The sequence below is a fragment of the Diospyros lotus genome, chromosome 8 (assembly GCF_014633365.1).
Source record: "Diospyros lotus cultivar Yz01 chromosome 8, ASM1463336v1, whole genome shotgun sequence".
NCBI classification, from domain to species: domain Eukaryota; kingdom Viridiplantae; phylum Streptophyta; class Magnoliopsida; order Ericales; family Ebenaceae; genus Diospyros; species Diospyros lotus.
Genome location: NC_068345.1, coordinates 20761129 through 20788691, shown reverse-complemented (window position 1 = coordinate 20788691; position 27563 = coordinate 20761129). Strand labels below are relative to the sequence as shown.

Genomic DNA, 27563 nt, shown 5'->3' with positions numbered 1-27563 from the left:
TGAAAGGGCGTGAACATGGAGTATGAGAGCTTTGTGTGGAATTGATATATATATATATATATATACTAGTGTATACCCGTGCCGAAATGCACAGTGTAAATAATATTAAGATTAAAGGGTGAGAGCCCCCAAGGCATAGTGCAGTTGGCGGGGTTGGGCACGCGGTAGACTCACTAGTTTGTGTTCGAATCTTGCCAACTGCGTTTCTATTTTACATCCTCCACTGTACCTTGGGGCTGGTTGGTGGGAGAATCCGCAAGGGGGCGTAACTCAAGATTAAAGGGTGAGAAACCTATATCCCATCTGAATGTTAGACACAAAGGGTAAGAAACCCATATGAGTGACATCCGAATGTGTGACCTCTCCATTCAAATACTTCCCCAAGCCATCTGAATGCATCATGTCTCATCCGAATGTGGCCAAACATCCAACACATCCAAATGGCTTAAGCCTCATTTAGATGCCTTAGGTTAAACATTACTATTTTCTTCTTAATTTATACACTCGATCACACCCACACCACTTACGCATGACACCTAAGCAACTTACACCTAACATCAACATTCCAATCCATTAAATCTCACAACATTACATTATAATCAGATTACCATCAAGGCATGCAAAATCATTCCTGAGTCCCGACATTGAGTCACTAAACAAATTTACTATTTTTTTTTCAAATGTCACAAATTAATCAAATATTTGCATACAAACAAATGTATAATCAAATATACAAATTAATCAAATATTTGCATACAAACAAATGTATAATCAAATACACAAATTAATCAAATATTATCATACAAACAAATACATAATCAAATACACAAATTAATCAAAATATAATTAAAGCCCAATACTTCAATATATATAAAATTTATAATTAAAGCCCATTTTCCTCTGGTCTTTTGTTCTCTCTATGTACAATTGATTAATCTATGACTATCAAAGAGAAACCCAGAGAAACAGTGACTAAGTGAGTGTAAGTGAAGTTTCAACACATTAAGAAGAAACAAATTAAGCCTCAGGAATTTTGGGCAGAAGAAGAAAGTGAAAAGAATCAAAATGTGTGTGTGTGTGTGTGTATACTACAAATGAATGACCTATATGCAAAGATCAAGAACAAATTGAAACTTCAAACAATACCCACCCCCACCTAAGAAAAGAATCAAAGAATGGAAACAAAATACTGAAACCTAGTAATGCCAGGCATTATTTCCCCTTCCTTAAGTAACTATAATCAAAGGCAAGGGAATCTAGCAAGTAGAAAATAAATATAAATCTTGCGAAGAAATACCACCACTGGGTGGGAAGCAGTAGTAGGCTGCCCTACATCAGGGACGCTCTTGGGGGTATATAGACGACATCTGGCTGACTTTTTATTCAAATAAACAGAGGTAAGGGAATCTAGCAAGTAGAAAATAAATATAAATCTTGCGAAGAAATACCACCACTGGGTGGGAAGCAGTAGTAGGCTGCCCTACATCAGGGACGCTCTTGGGGGTATACAGACGGCATCTGGCTGACTTTTTATTCAAATAAACAGACGATAAATAATACGAACATGGAAAAAAGTGCATGAATAAATTTTCACAATTCAATGACAAACATAACATAACATAGAAACTCCAGTTTGAACTAAAAGCATGTCAAAATCCACTCATATTAGACATGAAAATATAGAAAAGAAAAAAATTACCTAAAAAGATACGCCAACACATTATATTAACATTTAAATTTTGTCTATACAGAAATGCTTGAAGTTCAAAAGGCAAGAAATAGAAATGAACATTCATAACAAAATAGCTTTATAATATTATTTTTCTTAACATTTGAAAGATTGATGGAGACCGACCAAAAGCTGCACTTAAGTTCAAAAATAAACCAACAATATCATAAGAAGTATGTGTGTGTGCGTTCGCATACACATACTTACATATATATATATATATTTATGCATACGAACCCGGTTAAATGAAATCCTCTGCAGCAATTTTATGTGGAAATTTTCTCTTCATCCACTGTCTCGAGTTCCTCGTTGTACTTGTGTGCGTCTGTGCGCACACTACTTTTGCTCTGTTCTCGCTAGCGGGATCCAACCATTCTCAGGTTAGGGTTTTTAGTCCTTGTGTTTAGGGTTGCAATCAAGCAGTTCAGGCTCAACATACTGAATTCAGGCTCGAGCTCGGTGAACACGGGCTTGGTTCCAATAAAAGAAGAGATCGAGCAGACCTGATCCGTGATAACGCTAATGCGTGCCGGGTGACCTGAATAGGCATCAAGATCGTCCTTGGACTTGTAGTGGCATTAGAGCATGTGGGTGAAAGAGAATGCCGGCGAGCAATTCTGATGGAGGGGGCTGACGGATAGGTGCAAGATGGACCGCCATCGCCGTTCGTCGCATCCGACAGCCATCAGTCACGCGCTACATCGGCTCTCCACTGCGAGCCCACCCCGCTCGTTGCTTCAGGCTCCATTGTTCTCTGTATATATATCTTATATATATATATATATAGATATATAGAGAGAGGGGGAGGTCTGCCCGTGTGTATGAAAAGGGCTGGAAAGGGGATGGGTGGGTGGGAGGGACAGAGAGAGAGAAAGAGAGAAGGGGGCTAGGGACAGAGATGGGTGGCTGGGTGGGAAGGAGAGAGAGAAAGATAGAGGGAGAGGAAGAGAGACAATGAGATGGCTGTTATGGGCGGAAAAATTTTTAATTCCAGCCATCAAATGTTCATAAATTGATCTTAGCCATTCAAATATCTTTCTCTTGAGGCATTTTTAAAAACAGTTATGTTTTATTATATAAATATATATTATATTATATTAATTAGTGAAGTGGCGTGAATGTGCAAGGAAGGGCAAGTCCATGCGTGTATATATATATTATAATATGAAGTGAGATTAATGGATGGAATTGGAAGCAGGAGACTATGCGGCACAACAGTGAAAGAAATTGGGGAATTGATTTGGTAGAGGAGTGGACTTGCAAGCGGCGCACGTGAAGAAAAGCAGGGGCTGTGCGGCGCAGGAAGGGAATTAACGGAGGCTGTGCGCGGCGCAGGAAGGGGCAGTACAGATCCAACACCCAGATCTGGAACAGATTTGGGCTAAGGAATTGCTTCCACCTTTCTTTTTATTTAATTAATTCTCTTATGCCCATATTGTTATTTTGAATTTTAATTGATTTCATCGTGAACTAATTTTACTTAACTAAAGGTTTGAAATGAATCTTGTTATGAATTATTGATTTTTATTGATTGGGATTTCTATTTTTATTTCAATTATTTATTACTTGTTCTTAATGCGACTGAGTAATTTAACTATTATTTAATTGATTTTGTATTATGATTTGAGACCGAGAGATAATTTTCATAATAGGGTGAAGTAATAAATTTCATAAGATAGATAGTTAATAAGGGATTTGATACTTGAATCTTATGAAAGATAATGAATTGGAACTTAATAATGAATTTCAATTTGTTATAACTATTGGAAAATAGGTTGATTGTTAACAAATTGATATTTAATTAAGTTAGTAAATCTTGGTAAAGAAGCTAACCAATTTAGATATTCACCCCATTGAATTGATAGAAACCCAATTGATTAAAAATTAAGACGGATTAATAAGCGGATTCGAAACACCCTAGTTGCCTCCATTTTATCCAAATTAAGTTGTTTTTAAATTTGTGTTCAATTTCAGTTCTCATTAGTTTAATTTATTCAAATTCATCTCTTTTTATAGTCTAAATAATATTAAAGTTAATCCAATTTTGATACTTAATCCAATCCTCGTGGGATCGACACTCTACCCATTCATTATATTACTTGTGCGATTTGTACCTTTGCAAATTAGCCTAACAAGTTTTTGGCGCCATTGCCAGGGATTGGTATTAATATCAATACTAATTAACTTGAATATTAGTTTAGACATTAATTGTTTTTAGTTGTTTGTCTTCATCTTTGTGTTCTCTTTTACTGCATTTTTATTTATATTTTTTTTAGTGTTAAAAAAAAGGAGATAAAAATAAATAATAAAAAATAAATAAAAAATCAAGTTTTTAACCATTGTGATATTCTATTTCTTCTTTGTAGGTCACATTGGAATCTCAACAAAACATGGGAGACGAAATTGTGGAGCAAAGGAATGGGCAAGCTAGAGCTTTAAGGGATTATGCTATGCCCTCTATTCAAGGAACACCCTCCAGCATCACCAGACTAACTATAGGGACAAATAATTTTGAGATTGAGCTAGCTATTATTCAAATGATTCAAACCTCTATTTAGTTTAGCGGGTTACCGAGCGATAACCCCAATGCTCACATGGCTAATTTTTTGGAGATTTGTGATATTTTTAAGTAAAATGGTGTCTCTAATGATGCGGTTAGACTTAGGCTATTTCTTTTTTCATTAAGAGATAAAGCTAAGTATTGGTTGAACTCTTTGCCTACAGGGTCCATTACAACATGGGATGATTTGGCACATAAAATTTTCAATAAATTCTTTCCCCCGCGAAAACTGCAAAGATAAGGAATGATATAACCAATTTCATAGAAGCAGACATGGAGAATTTATATGAAGCATGTGAGCGATTTAAAGAGTTGTTAAGAAGATGTCCTCATCATAGGCTTCCAAAGTGGTTAGTGGTTCAAACATTTTATAATGGTTTAAATCATAACACCAGGATTACCATTGATGCAACTGCAGGAAGAGCTTTAATGGGAAAAGAGATCGATGAAGCTTATGACCTTCTTGAAGAGATGGTCAACAATAGCTATCAATGGTCATCTGAAAGATCTATGCCAAGAAGAACAACTGGAGTACATGAGATTGATGCAATGACAACATTGAATGCAAAGGTAAATAATCTTTTTAAGAAAATCGACCAGTTAAATATTAACCCTATTCAATCTTGTATACAGGTATGTGAAATTTGGGCTCGGTTAGGGGAGAAATGGGTGATGAAGTGAGTGGTTAGCTCGGAGAAGTCGTGGATAGAATTTGGCTCCAAGGACGAGAACCACAATATGGTCGATTTTCTCAAGGTGCTAGGAAAGGATCGGCACATGATTAGGTTCGAGTTTCCACTTATCAGCATGGCGGCGCTGAATGTGGTGAGGTGATCTTGAGGATCGATGGTGCCGTCATAAGGTTCTAAGGCGTAGGGGGCGGAAGCCGTCGGGTAGAGGGACTATCATGATGAACTCGAAAAAAGGGATGGTTGTGGGAGTAGAAGGATGTGGAAGGTGAGGGAACAAGGGTGTGGGTAGCCTGGTGGTGTTGGTAACGACTGCCTTCCGCATTACAGTCAGTTCGCTTGTTGGGTTGGTCATGCTGCTGGTTTTGGGTTAATTCGGTGACTCGATTCTGGAGCTACTGGACTGTTTGGAGAAGGACTTCTATGACAACTGGGTTTTGAAGGGGATGATCGAGGTTATTCGGCTCTTGGGCAGGGGCGCTTCTGGTTCGCACCATGGTATGGCTACTGGGAAGTTGGTTTGAAAGGCTCTCGTGAACTTATGGGGTAGGTAAATTTTACTGAGCCCCACGGTGGGTGCCAGATGTTCCTTCCTGACCAAAATGAGGACAATCGGAGGCAGGACGTGGGCTCTGGTGATAGGTCCGTTCGGGGGGCGGGTGGTACCTGCAAACACTATGACGCTCGAGTGAGTAAGAGAGTGAGGAGAGATAGTATATCAGTAGGTCAGAGATCAAAACATATCTTGACTCTGAAGAGAGCTGACTAATATAGGAAGCGGATATGTTCTCTTACATGCATGCGTTGTGCGTTTGCAGGTGATGAGACTGACTATCCGGTGCCGGTGGAGATTCCCAAGTATGGTGGTGACGAAACCCTCATTAATGTGGATAACATCTGCCATTAATGAGGACAGGATCTGAAAGGGCTGCTCGGATATCTAGTGGAAGTCGCAATGATACCGTGGCAGGCTGGCGCTGGGCCAAGGTTGGGTCCAAAGGGTGGACCAAGATTGGGCCTTAAGGAGAGGGATGAGATTTGGCCCGGATGGTCCAGATTCTTTGTAAATAATACTTATCTTGATTATCTCTAGTTTGACTAAGACTAAAATTGTTATAAATGTCGTTTATCTCTTATAAATGATGCTTATCATGAGATTTCTCATTATAGGTGTTTATCTCAATTATTCCAAAGCTCTTGTGGGACCAGAATTCTTATTGGTTTGTTGCTTATCTTCTTGAAATATTCGGATTTGAGAAATGCCCCACAAGGATTCGTTGGCATCGAGGGAGGCTCCCAGAGGTTAAGGAACATCTTGTGACTGTAGAGTCACTTAGGACAGCCGAGAGGCCTCTCGGTTTGCAACCAACTGGTGCCTTTATGCGCCTCTTCCAATTGTTCAATTGCTGCTTCATGCCAAGCTTCAATTATTCAATTGTTTGATTGTTGCTCCTCCAATTATTCAATTTGCCAAGCTTCAAGGTTCTCACATTAATTAAATCGATTTAATCCTCAATTGGAAGCTTCATACTTTAAGGTTGTTAGCCGAGTGGTGCCCACTCGATTAAATTAATGGGCTGGGGCTTGCTTCTGTCCTGTGCGCGACCAAACCTCTTGCGTGTGGCTTGCTTGTGTGTTGGCCAAGCTGCCTCCAATAATCCAATCTTTAATCTCAATCTTCCTCCCTCTTCAAATATTTAATGGGTATTTTTATAATCCAAGTGAATTTGGGAGATTCAAATGACGCAAGTGAAGTTTGAAAAATAATGCAAGTGAGTTGGGAATAAAATAATATAAGTGAAGTAAAAGCATGACAATTGGAACTAGGATGTTTCACATGTATTTTGATTTGCTAATGACCGAGTGGTCACTCGGTCATTGTCTTGCTCTTTCTATTTTATTCTTCCCTTGTTGATTTTGTTTTTGGGCCACTCAGATCATTGTCTTGATTTTGTTTTTGTGTGAATTTCATTCGTCACTTGGGTCCACTTCATATTCAAATTTTCTATTGTTTACGGGGCATATCAATAATAATTCATATCCTACCATGAAATTTTTTGTGGAACTCATGGTGTAATGATGAACATTTCTTGATGTGATGTATTACCTATAATTATCACATGTATGATCTTGGTTTCAACCTATGACACTTTCGCGTTTAAGCACAAGATACCTTAAGGAGTTAGGTTAAAAAAAATCCTTACTTTCCAAGCTAGTGATATCCCTAGGAAGTGGGGTGTTATAAGGCCAGTTGGGAGGTCAAGAAAAACTAGTGGCAATTCTGAGGGAGGACTAATCATTAACTATTAGCAACGAAGACATTGCCACATTAGGTAGTGGAAGATATTCTAGCCTGTTGAATTGGAGACTACCATTTCATCAAGAAAGAAAGCTCTACCACACAGAAACACATGGCGATGATGAGGCATTCTATGGATGATTGGGACACAACAGGGTTGTGACTGAGAAACAACATATGGTGATGACAAGATATTCTATAGATGATTGGGACACAATGGGGTTGTGACTAGGACACGTCATGCGTGCAACTAAACATTGGATGTGTTGCAAGAATGTAGATGGTTGGACATGTGGATGTGACTAATTAGATTGCGTGACACTATCTGAGAGGATCTCTCAAAATATTCACGGTTTTTCTTTGAAGGATAAAATGAAGAATCGCAGAAAATGCAAAAAGGTGTGTCTCCATTAATTAATGATGACAAATGAATTGAAAGAGATTACAAATTCAAAGACTGGTAGTATGGTAAATTTTCCAGTCAATACTTACATGAGAGCATTGCATTTGCACACTATACAAATTGATGGGATGAATTGGTTTATTTTTTGGAGCATGGAACGTGAAGCATAGACGACTCTTCAATGCCAACAGCCGGCAAGAATAATAAATAAGCAGTAGGATATCTCCTTCAAATCCATACCAATACAACCCCTCAATCTATTATAAACAAAAAGAGTTATGGGTGAGCTGGATCATCTGTCTCACCGTCTGAAGGCCATCCACAGATAATATATATATGCATGCATTGCCAGCTAAAGTTAGAAGACCACAGAATAGTCTCAAAAGTGGAATTTCTTCGGCCAGTAGTTGATCCCTTGGTCAATCATGCCCCTGTATTCGAAGGAGATAATTGTTTAGTAAAGACTGAAACATCCAGATATTTTAAATCATACGAGGTTAACCGCCACGACAAAAAGACCAAGGTTACACTGACAAGGTTTGGCTAAAAAAGAAAATACCCATATTAGAACACTGACTTTTGATCAGTGTTTTCTTGTACGATGAAGCTAATTGAGATTGTTACAAAGACAAAGTCAAGAAAAATAATAAGTGCTCAAAATTTAGCATAAACATTATCGAACTGGCATCATATGCCACCACCATGTTCTTGAACGAGTCATATCAGCTATTAAATGCACAATCAGGCTCACCAGAATTAACTCAGGAAACAAAATGGATAGCTAAACCAACCAATAAATCCATCTATTTGAAATCAACAATTTGTTGCCTTTTTTTTTTTGAATAATTACATGTCATTGAAAAAGCACCAGAGGGAAGAAGCCCACAATACAAAAGAGAAGAATAGAAAATCCAAACTTATATCTAGTGGCTGACCCTAGTATTGCAATCAATTCCATGAGTAAGAGCGGACCTAATTTTAGTAGACTTGAAATTATAGGAAATCAGGTTTTAGGCAATTTCTTACTTTAGAAATTAGTTTATTGTTCTATTCTTTATCTACCAACTGAATATATTCGGAGAATGCTACCCTAAGAGAATAGATCAGATTACTGGTTCACTTTTGAAGATGGTACCAGAGCCCTAGGTTCGTATTCCTAGAATTAGACATTGCTTTCGTTCTTTTTTCTTGGTTTTGCAACTTGGGTAACCAATATCGATCTCTGATCCACTTTAGAATCATCCTTAAAAACACCAGAATCATGATGGACACAATCGAATCAAGCAGTACAACCAAGGCACCTTTCGTTGGACGTAATGGTACGGCTTCAAGCAGGAAGTTGCAGAACATTTAGGCAGCATATAGACTGAATGGAAATAATTATTTGAAGTGGTCTTAGTTAATCTGTACGTTTCTAAAAGGCAAAGGGAAGTTGAGTCACCTACTCGAAACTGAGCCTAAGAAGGATGATCCTACATATGTAGTCTAGGACGAGGAAGACTTGATGGTAATGTCTTGGTTGAGGAACTCCATGCTGCTAGAAATCAACAACACAATTATGTTCATGAGCACTACCAAGGAGATTTGGCACACAGTCAAACTCACATATTCCAAAGTTCATGATACTGCTCAAGATTTATGAGATTAAGACAAAAGTGATAGCTACCAACCAAGGATCTCAGTCAATCGCTGAATATGCCAACCTTTTACAAACGTTGTGGCAAGAGATGGACCATTATCAATGCATTCAAATGAAGTGCAGTGATGATGCAGCCATACAAAAAAAGTTTGTCGAAAAAGAAAGAATTTATGACTTTCTTGTTGGACTAAATTTAGAGTTTGATGTAGTTAAGAGAACAAATCCTTGGAAAGGAAGACCTGCCTTCTCTAAATGAGATGATCGCAAGAAGGACGAAGTGGAGTGATGCTTGAGACATCAGCTATAGACAGTTCATCCCTTGCAATTGTGAAGAATCTTGGATAGGACAAGCAACCTAGAGAGGATAAGAAGCCATTCAATTCATCAAAAGTGAACAACAAGGACTCTCTATGGTGTAATTATTGCAGGAAGCCTCGTTATACCATAGAAGAGTGTTGGGAGTTTCATGGTAAGCCTCCTAAGAATAGACAACCAAGAGGACATGGGCAGGTTTATGTGGTCAGTATACAGCAGCAGCCTGCTGAAGGAAGACCCCAAGAACAGTCAAGTCCAATAGAGCTCAATAAGGAAGAGATTGAAAAATTAAGAAGTCTGTTGGGATCATTGGAGAAGAAAACTGGGACAAGTACTTGCAGTCTTGCATTTATAGGTATATCTTCCTCTTCTCATGCCCTTCATGCTTCGGGTATAACCTTTCCAAATGCCTGATAATTAACTCAAGAGCCACAAATCATATGACTTGTTCTTCCCACAGATTTATCTCCTATACATCATGTCCTAGTACTAGGAAAATAACCATTGCAGATGGCTCGGTAATAACTGTGGCCAGCCAAGGAGATGTCCTCATAAACAGTCACCTCACCCTTAAAAATGTTCTCCATGTGCCTAAGCTATTCACCAACCTTAAGTTAATCCAAAAACTCATCACAGATTCTAATTGCAATGTAATTTTTCATTCATCATTTTGTGAGTTTTAGGAACAGGCATGAGGAGGATGATTGGACGTGCTAGAGAGAGAGGTGGCCTTTACTATCTTGAAGAACCTAGTAGACAAGTTAATGAAGGGAGAGTTTCCCTCTATCATTCATTATTGAGTCCTCCAGGTCCAATAAAGACAAGCTTTGGCTTCACCATTTTCATCTTGGTTATCCCTTTTTAGTGTTCTTAAATTAATGTTTCCTTTATTGTTCAAAGGATTAGCTCTTGAGGATTTTCATTGTGATGTGTGTGAACTTGCACCCAAAAAAAAAAAAAAAAGAATTGAATAAAAGAAGTTCTCTTCTTTCCCATGTGCCGTGTTTGCGCCAGTCTGGCAATTCCTTCCAACCAGTTCTTTCTCCATCCTGCAGTCAGCTGGCCTAGTACTGTGGAATTTAATAGTGTGCTCCTGTATCAAATTTCATCGCTTAATGGGGTTGGTTGCAGAGGTAGGAGACTTATGGATTTGACAAATCCCTTCCCCCCGTTCCTCCATCCATTTGGCTCTCTTGAGGCCTCTAATAGGCTCCCCTGCCATCCTTAGTCATTAGCTATCCTCAGTCTCATCTCTTGAGGCCTCTAATAGGCTCCCCTGCCATCCTTAGTCATTAGCTATCCTCGGTCTCATCCTTTTGTACTGTTCTCCATGGTTTGGTGGGAGTTTTAATGATGGCAGTTTATGGCTCCGTTTCTCTCCCCAGCGATCCTCTCACGCTCTCTTAGTCATTTTGCCTTGGACTGGTTGCTGTTGTTCTCTCACTTTTATCTGGTCTTGTTAGTGTTCTTTTCTCTTTACCCGCATGTTTGAGGTTGCTTTAGTTTTAATTTTGTTTCTTTTCGTGTGAGAGGGTTGTTTTGTATCTTGTTTCTTAGCGGGGTATGCCCCAACTTGTTTTTGTAGACGCTTATGCACTTTTCCCTATTAATATATTTTATTTACACAAAAAAAAAAGTTCTCTTCCATTTACAATTATTCACAACAACATATGGGGTCCCTCAACTGTTCCTAATATTTTTGGAGCTCAATGGTTTGTCTCTTTTATTAATGATTACACTTGCGTAACTTGGTTATACCTTTCGGAAACCAAATTTGTGGTGTGCACAATTTTTCTAGTCTTTTACAATATGGTTAAAACCCAAAATTCGATGTCAAAATAAAAAAGACTTTGCTTTAATAATGCAAAAGACTATTTCAATTAGCCTTTGTCATCCTTCTTTCACGAAAAGGGCATAATTCATAAGTCTCTTTGCATCAATACATCACAACAAAATGGGGTGACTGAAAGAAAAAATGGTCATCTCCTAGCTATCACAAGAACCCTCCTATTTCAAAAGAATGTCCCAAAACAATATCAAAGAGAAGCAGTTTTGATAGCCACTCACCTCATAAACAGACTACCCTCAAGAAGCCTTGATTCCCACAGTTCAATACAAGTCCTCACACAATTATGTCCAAGTTTCAATGCCTCCAATGGTCTAGTCCCAAAAGTGTTTGGTTGCATATCTTTCGTCCATATAAACACTGAACATAGAGGAAAACTTGATCCATGTGCTCTCAAATGCATCTTTGTTGGTTATTTCCACCCAAAAGAGGTATACGTGTTATCATCCTCCCAGAAGTTTCATGTCCCCGCTAATGTTAGCTTTGTTAAAAATGATTCATATTTTGATCGTCCTTATCTTTAGGGGGAGACTTCATTCTTGGAAGACAAGGATAGAGATTTCTTTCGCCTTGAATTCCCTTATTCGAGCCATTCTTCTATTCCTATTCCATAACTTGAGTCCTGGCCATTCATTCAAAATGACTCACATGAAATGATAGAGGGGGAGCAACCACCAACATTGACTAGTCCACTACAGGTGTATTCAAGAAGAAAAACACCAACCACTCAACCTATTCAAGCTCCATCATCTGATCAGGATCCCTGATGCCACTGAGGTAACCACTATTCCCAATCCTAGTGTAACAGAACCTGATCAAAGTGACTTTGACATTCCTATTGCCATCAGAAAGGGAACAAAAACCTGTGCCAAACATCCCTTACATTTGTTCATGTCCTATACAAACCTGTTTGCTAAACATAGAGCCTTCCTCACCAGCCTAAACACAATTCCCATACCCAAGACCTTATCTGAAGCATTAGGTAATAAGAACTAGAGGGATGCTATGAAGGTAGAAATGGAAGCACTTGAGAAAAATCAAACATAGTTGGTGAAATTATAGAAGGGAAAGAACCCAGTGGGATGCGAATGGGTATTCACAACAAAGTATAGATCAAACAGGTCATTAAAAAGGTACAAAGCAAGATTAGTTGCTAAGGATACACACAAACATATGGGGTGGATTATCTTAAGACATTTGCTCCAGTGGCTAAAATGAACACTATGAGAGTGCTATTATCTTTGGCTGCCAAATTAGGTTGGAAATTGAAACAGTTTGATGTCAAGAATGCGTTCTTACATGGCGATCTTGAGAAATAGATTTATATGGAAGTACTGCCCGACTTTGGATCAAAGATAGGGGAAGATGTGGTGTGTAGGTTGAAAAATGCCCATATGGATTGAAGAAGTCACCAAGAGCATGGTTTAGGTGGTTCACCAAAGCAACACTTGGTATAGGGTACAAACAAAGCCAGGATGATTATACTCTGGTTGTAAACCACTCTGTCTTAGGGGGAGTGACTGCATTGCTGGTATATGTGGATGATATCATAGTAACTAGAGATGATATGGAAGGAATGGAAAAATTAAAAAGTTGCTCGATCAAAGAATTTGAGATTAAAGAGCTAGGTAGGTTGAAATATTTTCTAAGTATTGAGGTAGCACACTCTCAAGTAGGGGATCTTCATATCCAATAGAAATACATCCAATACTTGTTAACTAAAATTGGTAAGCTGGGAAGTAAACCTGATGATACACCCATAGTGCCTAATTACTGGCTTGGAGATGTCCTAGAAGATGGTGTAGTGGATGAAATGTCCTATCAAAGGCTTGTTAGAGGGCTTATTTACTTGTCACATACGAGGCTAGACATAGCATATGCCTGAGTGTGGTAAGTCAATTCATGCATAATCCTAAAGAAACATATCTCAAAGCAGTACACATGATTCTGTAATATTTAAAGAGGATATCAGGCAAAGGAATGTTGTTTAAGAAAGGGGAAGAGCTGTATCTTGAGGCCTATACTGATGCAGGCTATACAGGATCGGTTGTCGACAGAAGATCAATATCAGGGTATTGCACATTTCTAGGAGGTAATCTCATAACTTGGAGACGTAAGTGTTAAATAAGATAGGGGGGGGGGGGGGGGGGGGGAGGTATTAGAGTAATTAGCATAAAATACTTGTATATATATATATTCTCTTGTATTATACACTTTTGGTATAATACATACATTATTTTATTTACATGGTATAAGAGTTGTTAGCCAAACCCTAACCCTAGATCTAGTCGTCGCCGCCTCGGAATAGTGGGATGTTCTTTCAACCTGTTCCAGATCCAGTTAGCCAGAATAATGGGTTGTTCTTTCCATATCATGTCTTCATCTCCAAATTCCTCATTTCGTTCTTTTTTCTTGGGTTGCCTTATATTCTCTTCCTCCTCTTATCTTTGAGAGTACCTGCTTTATTCACCATCTTGCCCCAGGTCGTGATAAGTTATCCGCTCGTTCTGTCAAATGTGTTTTTCTAGGTTATTCACACCTTCAGAAGGGGTATCGTTGCTACTCTCCTAAATTATCTCGCTATTTTGTTTCAGTGGATGTTACCTTCTTTGAATCATCTCTGTTGAAGAAATAAAAACAGGACCGGGCCGGGCCGGGTCGGGCCTTGAAGATTCATTAATAATCATCCATTATCATCTTTCTATTTATTTTGTTTTATTTATTGCTTTGTATTATCTTGTGTTATTTCTTAGATTTATCTTTTAGTGTTATAATCTAGATAATATGAATGTAATCTAGTCCTAAATCTTAGGAGAATTCTTAGGAAACTACTTGTATAAATATTTCTGATTTGTATCAATAAAACGGGTGGGAATACCGCTTCCCTTTCTCCCTTTCTACATGGTATTAGAACCTCGTTAATAGGCTGATACAGTAAAACCTAGTGCCTTTATTGCACAACCACTTCGTTCTTCCAAAGTATCTTCATTGCACTGTTCTAGTCGGAACTCCTCTGTCTGGCCATCATCTTGCAGCACCACAACCACCATTAGGTTCACCATCTCCAGATTGGTCAACCCCAGAAAAATCACCGGCAACCAAAACCCCACGCGCCGCTGTTCAAGCTCGCTCCGATCCCACGCGCAGCGCGTGAAGGCACGTCAGCCGACCGTTCGCTTCCAGCTCCTCCAGATTTATCCTCTGACGTCTTTTAAGCCCATCCCTGGTGTCGAAATCCTTCGTGTTTGGGCATTCCAGTCATTTTCGTGTTCGTATCTTTGTGTTCAACTGTCTATTTCCCTCGTCCATCATGTCAGACACTTCAACAACAACAAATCCAACTCCAACAGTCACCACCAGAGACATCCTTCTATTGGATCAGCCCCTTATTGCTGGAGAGTTACCAAGCATTCATCCATCATATCAGTTAGATGGCAGGAACTTCCTCCAATGGTCTTAGCTGGTCAAAACACTTCTCAAAGGGAGAGGAAAAAACAGCCACCTATCAGCAAACCCTCCAGCAGCTAACGATCCCAGCTTCAATACATGGGATGTAGAAGATTCTCGCATCATGTCATGGTTGTGGAGTTTGATGCAGCCGGAGATCAGCAAGAACTTCATGTTCCTTAATACTGCCCGTGAAGTTTGGGAGACCGTACAACAGACCTACTCGCAAGTCAGGGATGCATCAATGATCTTTGATGTTAAAACAAAGATCAATGGTACCAAACAAGGCCATACAACTGTCATCGAATACTACAATCTGACGAGAGGTCTTTGGTTAGAGCTTGATCAATATCAAGCCATTGAGATGGTATGCCAAGGGGACACTGCCACTCTCAATCGAATCCTTGAACGAGACAGGATAGTAGAGTTCCTAGCAGGCCTAAATCCCAAGTTTGATCAGGTTCGAGTACAAGTCCTTGGTAAGGATAAGTTACCTAATTTAAATGAAGTTTTTGCTATTGTTAGGAGTAAAGAGAATAGAAGATCTGTCATGCTTTTTGTCCATAGCACAGAAGGATCGGCCTTGGTTAGCAAGCAAGATGGAGGCGACAACAAATCTGGAAAAACAACATACCAGGCTCCTAGAAGGTCGGATTATAGGCTTGGGGGTCAGAACCAAACCTCCAATCGTGATGGACAGTGGTGCACGTTTTGTAGGAAGGCAAGGCACACTAGAGAAACATGTTTTAAGCTACACGGAAAGGAGGCCGTGTTAAGCAGGATAGGAGGATTCAAGAACATGGGGCAGCATCAAGGCTATTTATCTAACGAAGATCTAGAAGAGTAGGCAGCAAAGAATGATATTTCAGAAGTGGAAGAATCTACACAACTGAATCCAAAGAAATTAGGCAAACTAAAAGCTTTCCTTCGGACGTTCCAAGATGGAGTCTCATGCTCCTTGGTGTAGTAAGGTAACCTTTCCTTTGAGTCTTTCATTGCTTCTAAAACTAATAAGAATAACACATGGATCCTAGATTCGGGAGCTACCGATCACATGACCTCTAACATTCAGTTTTTTGAAACATATGAAGCTCTTGAAACCACTAAACAAATCACAATTGCCAATGGTACCACTATCCCTATAGTAGGAAAAGGCAAAGTATCATCAATTTTTTGGTTGCCACTTAACCAAGTTCTTCATGTCCCAAGCCTAACAACAAGTTTGATCTCTATTACCAAACTAACCAATGATTTAAATTGCTTTGTTGTTTTCTCACCACACGTGTAAGTTTCAGGACAAGGGCACGGGGAAGACGATTGGTGTGGCTAGGGTTCACAATGGGCTCTACATCTTGGATGGGAAGGGTGAAGGCTCTATAAGGAAGCAACATAGTTTGGCCTACTCCTCCTCTCAGTCTGCCTCTAACCTTTCTGCTATATGGCTTCATCATTTTATATTAGGACATCCCTCATTTATTGTGTTAAAACAAATGTTTTCGTCTTAATTCAATTCCTTAGATCCTAGCAATTTTCAATGTGATGAATGTATTATTGCAAAATATCATTGAGTTTCTTATTCTATTAGCAATAAATTGGCTTCTATGCCATTCTATTTGGTTCATTCTGATGTTTGGGGGCCATCCAAAAGATCTAATTATTCTGGGGCAAAGTAGTTCATTACATTTATTGATGATTGCACACGCATGTGTTGGGTGTTTCTTATAAAAGAAAAGGCTGCCATAGGATCAGTGTTACCCTCATTTTGTAAAATGATCCATACCCAATTTGGCACTCCTACCAAACGATTTCGCACTGACAATGCCCGGGATTATTTTAACACCCACTTGCATAACTATTTTCAGAAGGAGGGCATTATCCATCAGTCATCTTGTGTTGATACTCCCCAACAAAATGGGGTGGCAGAGAGAAAGATGAGGTATCTTCTCAATGTCACACGAAGCATCCTTCATCATCATCATATGCCCAAATATTTTTTGGGGGAAGCAGTTCTGACAGCCACATATGTCATTAATAGGGTGCCTTCTAGGGTGTTATTAATGGCCTAAGTCCTTTCCAAAAGTTAATGACCTTTTTTCCTGAAATAAATCACCATACACTATTGCCCCTAAAGGTGTTTGGGTGTGCTTGCTTTGTCCACATCCTTAAAATTCATAGGGATAAATTGGACCCTAGAGCTCTTAAATGTGTGTTTCTTGGGTATTCTCCTACTCAAAAGGGATATAAGTGTTATCATCTTGAATCTCGAAAATTATATGTCTCTAAGGATGTCACATTTAATGAATCCCAACCTTTCTTTGAGTCTACCCCAGTCAAACCAGCCATCATTGATCAACCTGACCTAGATTAGGAAAATCTTAACCCTACCCTTGGAACAACACTATTTGGCATTGATTTCTCTCACGCTTCAGTTCCTAGCTCTCCAATCTTACCCAATTCTCCTAGGGAGGAGGAAGGAGGAAGGTTCTGGACATGTTGATACTATTAGACACAAAGGCTTTCCCTATGTCTATAAGAGACGGTAGCCCATTGGTGATCATCAGCCACACTTGACATCAACTCTGAACCTGAGTTTGGATAGCACACCAGGTGAGAAGCCCACATTCAGCAATCCTAACTCAAACTCAATGTTCTTGGAGCATATAAACCTTGACCTTCCCATTGCTATTCGAAAAGGGGTTAGGGCATGTACTAAACACCCATTGGCTAACTACTTATCCTACCATCGCCTATCACCTACCCATAAAAGCTTCTTGACTTCTTTGGATGCAATTGCTATTCCCAAATCGTAGAGGAAGCCATGAGAGATGTCAATTAGAAAGCAACCATGATGGAAGAGATGAAGGCACTAGAAAAGAACCATATCTGGGAACTGGTAACTAGACTAAAGGATGTAAAACCGGTGGGATGTAGATGGATCTTTAATTTAAAGTACAAAGCTGATGGATCACTTGACAGGTATAAAGCACGACTGGTTGTCAAGGGCTATACTCAGTCCTATGGCATTGATTATTTGGAAACATTTGCCCCTGTTGCCCGGATGACAACTATTAGAATCCTCTTAGCATATTGGCATCTACCTATGGATGGAAATTACAACAACTTGATGTCAAGAATGCATTCTTGCATGGCAACTTAGAAGAAGAAGTCTTCATGGATATACCACCCGGATTCAAGTAAGAGCAAACAAGAACCAACTACGTGTGTAAGCTTAAGAAGGCCTTGTATGCCTCAAACAATCCCCACGTGCATGGTTTGGTAGATTCTCAAAGGCTATGTTATCCATGGGGTATCACCAGAGTAGAGGGGACCACACTTTATTCATCAAACACATAGGAAATAAGGTGATAACACTACTAGTATATGTGGATGATATAGTAGTAATAGGGAATGATTTACATGAACAGGGATGTCTTAAGGAAAATCTAGCCCGAGAATTTAAAATAAAAGATCTTGGTCCATTGAGATACTTCTTGGGCATTGAAGTAGCGCACTCAAAGGAAGGTATCTTCTTATCCCAAAGAAAATATGTACTTGATCTACTTTCTGAAACAAGATTGCTAGGAGGAAAAGGGTTAAAAATTCTAGTTGATCTAAATATAAAATTGGGGGCTAATACTGGAAGCAACAAAGAAGTAGATAAAGGAAGATTTCAACGCCTGGGGTAGGGAGATTGATATATCTTTCACATACTAGGCCTGACATATCCTTTGCAGTCAGCCTAGTAAGCCAATTTATGCATAGCTCTACTGAAGAACACATGCATGCCGTGAGAAAGATTCTGAATTATCTTAAAGCTACTCCAGGCAAAGGGATTCTATTCACTTTAGGGGGAGACCTAAGGATCCAAGGGTATACCAATCCTAATTATGGGGGGTCTCTTGTGGACAGGAGATCGACAACTGGATAGTGCATATTCCTAGGAGGAAATTTGGTTTCTTAGAGTAAGAAGCAAGGGGTGGTTGCTAGATCAAGTGCAAAAGCTGAATTTCGAGCCATGGCCTTGGGTGTGTGTGAACTATTATGGCTTCGGATTATCCTATAAGACTTGAAGATTCCAGTGACAAAGCCAATCAAATTGTTGGGAGATAATCAATCAGCTATCAGCATAGCTCATAATCCTGTTCAACATGACAAGACTAAGCATATAGAGATTGACAGGCATTTCTTGAAAGAAAAGTTGAATTCAAATATTCTATAAATCACCTATGTTCCATCTAATCAACAAGTGGCAAATTCCCTCACCAAAGGTCTCCACAGTACTCAGTTTGAAGCCTCAGTGAGCAAGCTAGGGATGATTGATATCCACTCCCCAGCTTGAGGAGGAGTGTTGAAGAAATAAAAACAAGACCTTGAGGGGGAGTGTTGAAGAAATAAAAATAAGACCGGGCCAGGCCTTGAAGATTCATTAATAATTATCCATTATCATCTTCTTATTTATTTTGTTTTATTTATTGCTTTGTATTATCTTGTGTTATTTCTTAGATTTATCTTTTAGTGTTGTAATCTAGATAATAGGAATGTAATCTAGTCCTAAATCTTAGGAGAATTCTTAAGAAACTACTTGTATAAATATTTCTGATTCGTATCAATAAAATGGGTGGGAATACCGCTTCCCTTTCTCCCTTTCTACAATCTCCTTATTTTCCCTCTTCGTCTGAGGTCTCCGAGTTCGTGTCTACTAGCTTACCTTTGCACGTTCCTTTTCTCGACCTTTCATCTTCTCCTTTTTCACCGCCCTTTGCCTCTCGCCTTGATCGCCCCGACCTTCAGGTCTATCGACGCCGTCCTCAACTTGTGGCCCAACCAACAACGCCTGTCATTGCTTGTCCAAGGGAGCCGTCCACTGACTAATCCTCCGTGCTGATTACTTCTTCCTCCTCTGGTCCGTCACCCTGAGTTTTCCTATTGCTCTTTGTAAAGGTGCTCGTTATTGCACCTCTCCATCCCATTTCACATTTTGTTAGTTATAATTCTTTGTCTCCTGGATCTTCTACTTTTGTTTATTCTTTATCTTTTGTTTCTCTTCCTAAATCTGTTACTGAAGCTCTTTCCCATCCGGGGTGACGGGCTTCTATGGTTGAAGAAATGTCAGCCTTATATTCCACTGGGACTTGGGACTTGGTTCCTCTTTCCATGGGTAAGTCTACTGTTGGTTGTCACTAGGTTTACACTATTAAAGTTGGTTCTAATGGTCGGATTGATCGCCTTAAGGCTCGTCTTGTTGCCAAAGGATACATTCAGGTTTTTGGCCTTGATTATGATGATACATTTTCTCCTGTTGCTAAGATCTCCTTTGTTTGCCTTTTCTTGTCCCTTGTTGCAATGTTTCACTGGCCTCTTCATCAACTAAACATAAAAAATGCCTTTCTTCATGGCAATTTACAGGAAGAAGTGTATATGGAGTAACCTCCTGGCTTTGTTGCTCAGAGGGGGTCTGGATTGGTGTGTCGCCTTTGAAAATCCTTATACGGCTTAAAACAGTCTCCTTGAGCTTGATTTGGTTGATTTAGTTTAGCTATTCTTGACTTTGGGTTAACTCATAGTAAAGCTGATTATTCTGTTTTTATCGCTCTCAGTCTGGCCGCCACATTCTTCTAGTGGTATATGCGTATTGCTTCTAATCCTATGTTTCATGAGAGAACCGAACATATTGAAATTGATTGCCACTTTGTTAGAGAAAATGTGCTCTCTAGGGATGAAATTATAACATATGTTAGTTCCAATGATCAGTTAACTGATTTGTTCACCAAGTCACTTATAGGTTTTCGTGTGAATTACATTTGTACCAAAATGGGCATGATTAATATATATGCTCCACCCTAAGGGGGAGTGTTAAATAAGATAAGTAAGGGGTATTAGAGTAATTAACATAAAATACTTATATATATATTCTTTTGTATTATACACTTTTAGTAGAATACACACATTATTTTATTTACAGTAAGAAATAGAATGTTGTAGCCCGATCAAGCGCAGAAGCCGAGTTCAAATCAATGGCCTTGGGAATATATGAATTACTATGGCTCAAGATAATCTAGGAAGATCCAAAAATCAAGTGGAAGGAGTTCATGAGACTCTACTGTGATAATAAGTCAGCTATCAACATTGCTCATAACTCGGTACAACATGATCGAACAAAACATTTTGAAGTTGATAGACACATTATAAAGGAGAAAACTTGATAGTGGCCTAATTTGCACCTCGTTTATGTCCACCGATTATTAACTTGCTGACATTCTCACAAAGGGACTTCCCAACACTGTGTGTTAGAGATTAATGAGCAAGCTTGGAATGCAAGACATTCACTCACCATCTTAAGGGAGAGTGTTAGAAGATGTAGAGATAAAGTTTCCTTTTCTAGGAAATCATATTCTGGTTGATTATATTACAAGTTGTTGGGGATTTAATTCAATTTATTCTTTCCATTCTTTGTTTCCTAATTTCAGTAGACTTAATTATAGGAAATTAGGTTTAGGCAATTTTCTACTTTAGAGATTAGTTTCCTGTTCTATTCTTCACCTACCAATTGTATATATTTGGTAAATGCTACCTTAAGAGAATAGATCAAATTACTGGTTCACTTTTGAACAATTAACAATGCATCAAGCCTAGGTAAACTTGGTTACATGAATTTTAGCTCACCAATCATCTCTAATTTTACCTTTAATTATTAATTAAAAATAATTTTATTCAAATTCCAGCCCCAATGAATGGAGTCCTGGATCTGGCCCTGCCCATAATCCAAGCCACTCATGTCATTCACATGTTCTTTAAAGAAGGTTCAAATGTGCAAGAGGTAGGGATTGCTATATGCTAAAGTTCGGGCTGGATTGTGGGTGGGGTTTGGTATTTCATTGATGAAAGTGTAGTTTGGGTAAGAGTATACTAGGCAGGCCTACCAAGGTTCATTGCAAGAGGATCTTGATTAGTAGGCTTCAAACTTCAATCCACAAACTCAGCATGCCTACTTTAAAACCACAACAAAAACCCATCTAGTGCCTAACTAAACCATGTGTGGCATGTGCCCATTGATTTCAAGTTAAATGGAATTTGTCTTCTGGTTTAAAATTGAATGGGAGCGAACATGATTTGGACAAGAATGAGCCCACTGATTGGAAAGGATATGTGTATATACTATAAAGTATAAACTATATATAATACATATATATTCGCACATATATTTATTCCAATAAACTCATATAAATGTGCACATACAAGCAATGGTTGGGCTGAGTTGACTTTGGCAGAGGAAGGGAGGAAAAGATGGCTGACACACAAGCGATGGTGATCAAAATTGGTGGAGTGAGAGAAGGAAGGTGGTGGATAAAAGACAGCCTTGACAAGCAGCTGGAAGGCAGTGGGGTGGCAGGAGAAACGGAGGTTGGTCCTGCTGGATCCGAGCGCTCACCTGTGAGAGTAAGGAGGAAAATGACAAAGAGGATTAAGTGGTGGTGGTGCTGGCGGTTTCACAACTAGGCAGTAGCTAGTGGGGGCTATGGTGGTCCGTCTAGTGTGGAGCTACAGAAGTTATGTGCGGCCAGTGAACAGAAGCCTAAGTGTCTTCAACATTAGGTTGTTGAGAAGGAGGCTCCCAGTGAGTCAGGTTGGTTCTAGAGGGAGAAGGATGTCCAAGTGACGTCAGGTTCTGAGTTGACTATTGCTAGCTAACAGGAAGAGGAGTCTGCTACATGTTTAATAAAGTGAGGTATTCAGTGTAACTTCTCATGCCATGAAAACTTTTTCTGTTTTTGTAAAATCTATCTAAAGACTCTAAAGTGCATTAACTTTTCATTCACTTATTGGTGCTTCCAGTTTTCCCAACTATTGATAACAAAAGCAATAGTTTAGAATACCATAATTCTGAAATTTTCACAGTTAATTACCATTCAATTGCCTCAGCTTTCTTAAATTAGAGAAATTTTGAATTGTGCCAACTAGAAAACAGATCCAATTGTCCCAACCTGATTTTATGTCCTATTTATGGATGATGAAGCTAAACTATGAATTACCTGAATAATCCCTGGCAAGCTGGTTAGCGCCTGGCCTCTCTCCATTTCTAGAGGCTTGAGCAATTTTTCCTTTCTGAGACCTTCAAGCATCAAATAGCAGGAAGAGGAAGCTTCCAGTAATTCCATGAATTGAAATCCTCCTGGAAACGAGGGAGGAAAATTGATAGAAATTTAAGTTAGCCAATAAAAGAAATTATATAAACTGAAAATAGCGAAATCAAATTTCAATTCAGATTCATTGGCCAGGAAATCTAAATGGAAAAGGCACGTGATTGAGCAAGGGGTTGAGTCTTGAGTGATCTTACTTAGAACAAAGTAAAATAAGTAAATCAGATGAAATTGATTCAATTTTCTGGTCTCAAATGCTATGTTCAACTCCAAACCTTTAAAGGCATAAGAGTGAAGGTAAAGAGAGTATACTTACCCAACAACACACCACCACCAACCTTCAATCCCACTAACTAGGGACAATTACATGAATTCTAACTTGCCAGTCATCATTATCCATTACTATATGTTCTATAAAGCCATTATATTCCATGTTCAAACCATATTAAATGTATCTTGTGCATCTTATCTTCAAAAGATGTCACTCCATTTTTATTACAAATAACTTATTTCTAATTCTGCCTTTTCTTATATGCTTGTGGATCCATTTGAACAACAATAACTCAGTTGTGCTCGTATTTTACATGTATACTCATCATTCCATGCCATACAACAAAACTGATCTTTTAATCATCCAATAAAATTTCTCTATTAGCTTTGAAAGAATTTATTATCACATAAAATGTTAAGAATATTTCCCCGTTTTACCATCTCACTTTAATTTTATTGGTAACATCATCAATAGTCATCTTGTCTTTTCAACAATTGATCCAAGATATTTAAACTGGTACTTTTAGGATAACTCAAATCTTTCAAGTCTCACCACAACATTATTCACACTTCTACTTTTTCTGAACTTCTGTTCTATATATTTGGTTTTTTGATATGCTTAACTTAAACTCTCTGGATTCTATAGTGTCCCCTACAGTGGTAGCTCAGTAATGCACTAAGATAATATAATTTGCAGATAACATACAACAAAGCACCTGTTCTTGGATGTGCTTAGTGAGTTTATCCATCACAAGAATAAAGTGGTGATGTCTTACTGCAAATTCTTAATGAAATCCAATTGTGGTTAGAAAAGCCTCAATATCTCCTCCACAAGTCCAAAGACATGTTTCTAGTTATGATACATGTCTTTAATAACATTTACATAAGCAACCCTAAGTCTTTCACTCTACAAGAGAATCCTGTCATAGGTTTTTTTTTCCATGTTTACAACTCTATATGCAAATCCTTCTGTTAATTTAGACCTTTCCATCAGTTGCCTAACCAAGTAAACAGTCCATTGTTAATTTTCTAGGCATGAAATTAAATTGCGTTTCAGAGATATTGTTTTCCCTCCTTAACCTTCACTCATCATTCTCTCTCAAAATTTAATGGCAAAACTCATTATTTTAGCTCCTATGTTTTCATAACTTTGAACACATCCCTTTGTTGTTGTAAATGGGCAATAGAGAGCTCCTTCTCCACTCATCAAGCATCCTGTTAGCCTTAGCCATAAAATGTTTCCTCTCCTTGTGTATTTTCATGCTTCTATTGGGATATTATCCAATCCAACTGTTTACAGCACTTCATTTTTTTCTATGGCTTGATCGACTTCTTTTGAGCAAATATTGCAAAAGAGCACTATATTTGTATCTTTTCTGAAATTTATGTCCAAATGTAATATTTGTTTCTCAATATTCCTTAAATGGCTGAAGAAATAATAATTCCAGGAGTTTAACCTCGTGCAAATTAATTGACACAACCCTCTATTTCTCAAGTTCAAACTCTCAAAATCTGCAAGGCACATCATGTGGAGGGTGTAAAGGCGGAGAATTTAACCTTGACTCCAGCCTTATATGGTCTTGAGACCAGGACTCATATATCATGATTTTAATACTTATCAAAAAGAGAAAAAGAAATTATTCAAAATTAGGGGTGGGGGGGGGAGGGGGGAGATGTATCAACTAAAAGAAAAAAGAAAAAGGAAAAAACCTGCTCAGATGAGGGCATGGGCGGAAACATATCATGCACGAGAGTATGGAGTGAAGTATATGATTTCGTGTCAAGCTGGCGATGAACAGCAACTTGCCCCTGCAAACCCAAAGTCACAATAAAAGTTTCTCAAGTTATGTCAGGTACAGTAAGAACTTAATCAATCCTAGTGGGAGGCTATCCACAGTTACCTTAGGATTAATGATGAAGATTTTCCCTTTTGGAATTCCAACTTTAAGGTAGCTAATCTCATCAGTGTCTCTATTTCCAAAGCCAGCATAGAATGGGTTGTGATCGGGAGGAAATAATGCCCTGATATCCTGGAAAATTTATAACTAAAAATTCATGTTTCTCCTCTCATGAGACATGTTACACTACATTTATATTAGTTATGACTAGGAGGCCAACCTCTAAGCAAGCAATTTTGAATTCATGAGGAGCTCTTCTAATAACTGCAAAAATATGGATCAGAAAATTTGTCAGTGCAGTAAATTGAAAAAACTAATCTACTAGAAAACTCAAAACACACATAATCCAACAAAATTTCTTCTAACGGTATTACTTTGGATTTCTTATGACTGGTAATCTTAGTCAGTTTTAAATTCAAGCTTCTAACACACACATAATCTTAGTTTGTGATACACTTGAGCCAAAATAAAGGTATGATATAAATACTTGTGCATGCATGGAGACAAGGATAAGTAAAGTAAAATAGGAAGTGAAATGGAAGGATGGAATCAATTGGGAAGGTGAGGCCAATCGGAATCTGAAGGGAACGTACGAGAGAATTAGTTCTCTTCATTGATGAGTATTAATAATAAGCAAGAATTTAAACAAAGATGAAGAATGGAGAAAAAGGAAGAGTTGAATGTGGAGATGGACTAAGGGGGACAAAATCCCTGCCCCAAAACTCAAGCATGGTCAGCAATAAGGGGGAGGAGAGGTGAGAAATTCTTGTCCTCTCAAACATAATATATATGTGTATATGTATATTATTGTATAAGCTAGAAATTATAGAAATGGAAAAGAGAGATCAAAAGACTAAAATGTCTCTAATGTCATCAAGGACTATATAAGGGGACTTAGCTCACACCTAGCCATTTTTAGCAACTAGAGAGCAAGAGAAAGAGAGAAAAGAGATGGAGAGTTCACAGCTGGACAAAGAACCGACATGAAAGGAAAGAAAAAGAGAAGAAAGAGAGCAGGAAGAAGATAAGAAGAAAGGAAAAAGGAAGGAGAAAAAAAGAGACTGAGCTATTCCACCTTTAATCTTCTTCACCAAAAGCTTCATTTAGCAAAGGTAAGGGCTCATTTGAACTCAAAACTGCATGAAAATACAATGTTATGTCTCTTCAAGTATGAAATATCACAAAAGCACGTGGCTTAACTACGTTGTTTCAAAGGGAGTTTTGTTTGCATTTTCATGAAAGTTATGGCCATAGAGTGTTGTTTTGTCTTGGGAAAAACATTCACCATGGTCGAGCAAGTCGGCAGTCAGTGAAGGAGGATCTATAATGGGTTTTAGGTCCATTTAGCTTGGTGGATGTGTGTGGAGATCAAGATGTTTAGCCCTTTGACTAGTAAAGAATTTGTCATGCCCAAACATCAAGTTCATGCCATCCATGCATATAAAATGTTTTCTTAACCCTTATTGAGTGGTGACACTCAACTCGAGTAGCACATTCAAATGTGTTCTAGATGAAGCAGGTTTATTTAAACGGAAGGACAGTGGAAGAATGAAGAGAAACGATGTGTCAAGTCCCTAGAGTCAGGCTTGGACAATTATGGAATTCTGGACATAGAACATAATATGAAAGAGAGAGAGAGTAGGCAAAAGAATACATCTGTTATTCAATCCCTTCTCCTATCACCTTCGATTACATATATAGCCTCTCCTTAACAGTTTCAAACTGTTGCAAATATAACTGACTATTACAACAACTACCATTTAACTAATTGTTACAAATATAACTAACTATTACAAATATAATTGTTACAACTGTAATTTATTAATATTCCCTTCCTACCCCTAAGATTGTGACAATCCCCCCCCCCCCTCTTCAAACAATTCTTGTACCCAAGAATTTAGAGGAGACCCACAACCCTGGGGCAGGCAGATTTTCCCATGTGGTGTGCTCTGAATGGAGGTAGGACCACTGTACCAAGACCTGAGTTAAGGGCAACGAACCTTGATAGATGACCCTCTTCTCCACAATAGCTTGAGGTTTGATCACTTCTTCCATTTCTTCTGCTATAGGTGGAAAATTATGGCTTGCATTAACCTGGGGTTCCTTAGCTTGCTTGAGCAAGGAAACATGAAACACAAGGTGAGAATCCACTCCCTCTGGAAGTTGCAACCTGTAAGCAACTTTGCCCACCTTGGCCACCATAGAGTAAGGCCCAAAATACTTAGGACTCAGCTTAGAAGCTGGAATAGATGTATAAGGTTGCTGTAAAAATCGTCTAACCTTAAAATAAACTTTGTCCCCTACATTGAACTACTTATCGCTTCTTTTTC

At 38.6% G+C, this 27563-nt stretch overlaps 1 protein-coding gene and 1 non-coding gene across 3 annotated transcripts in view; both read right to left on the bottom strand.

The window, feature by feature from the left end:
* Positions 1-4523: 4523 nt before the first annotated feature.
* On the bottom strand, positions 4524-4630 carry LOC127809025 (small nucleolar RNA R71). The gene has a single exon (XR_008025035.1). It is a non-coding gene; the product is annotated as a small nucleolar RNA R71 (small nucleolar RNA).
* Positions 4631-7667: 3037 nt separating this feature from the next.
* LOC127807510 (phosphatidate phosphatase PAH2-like) overlaps positions 7668-27563 on the bottom strand; it is a 64912-nt gene continuing 45016 nt past the window's right edge. For both annotated transcript variants that reach the window (XM_052345408.1, XM_052345409.1), the window contains 5 exons: positions 25454-25497; positions 25237-25365; positions 25046-25144; positions 22958-23097; positions 7668-8111 (listed from right to left, as the gene is read on the bottom strand). In XM_052345408.1, coding sequence (XP_052201368.1) covers positions 23047-23097; positions 25046-25144; positions 25237-25365; positions 25454-25497 — 323 coding nt within the window. In that variant the 3' untranslated portion in view covers positions 7668-8111; positions 22958-23046. The remainder of the gene's footprint in view (positions 8112-22957; positions 23098-25045; positions 25145-25236; positions 25366-25453; positions 25498-27563) is intronic.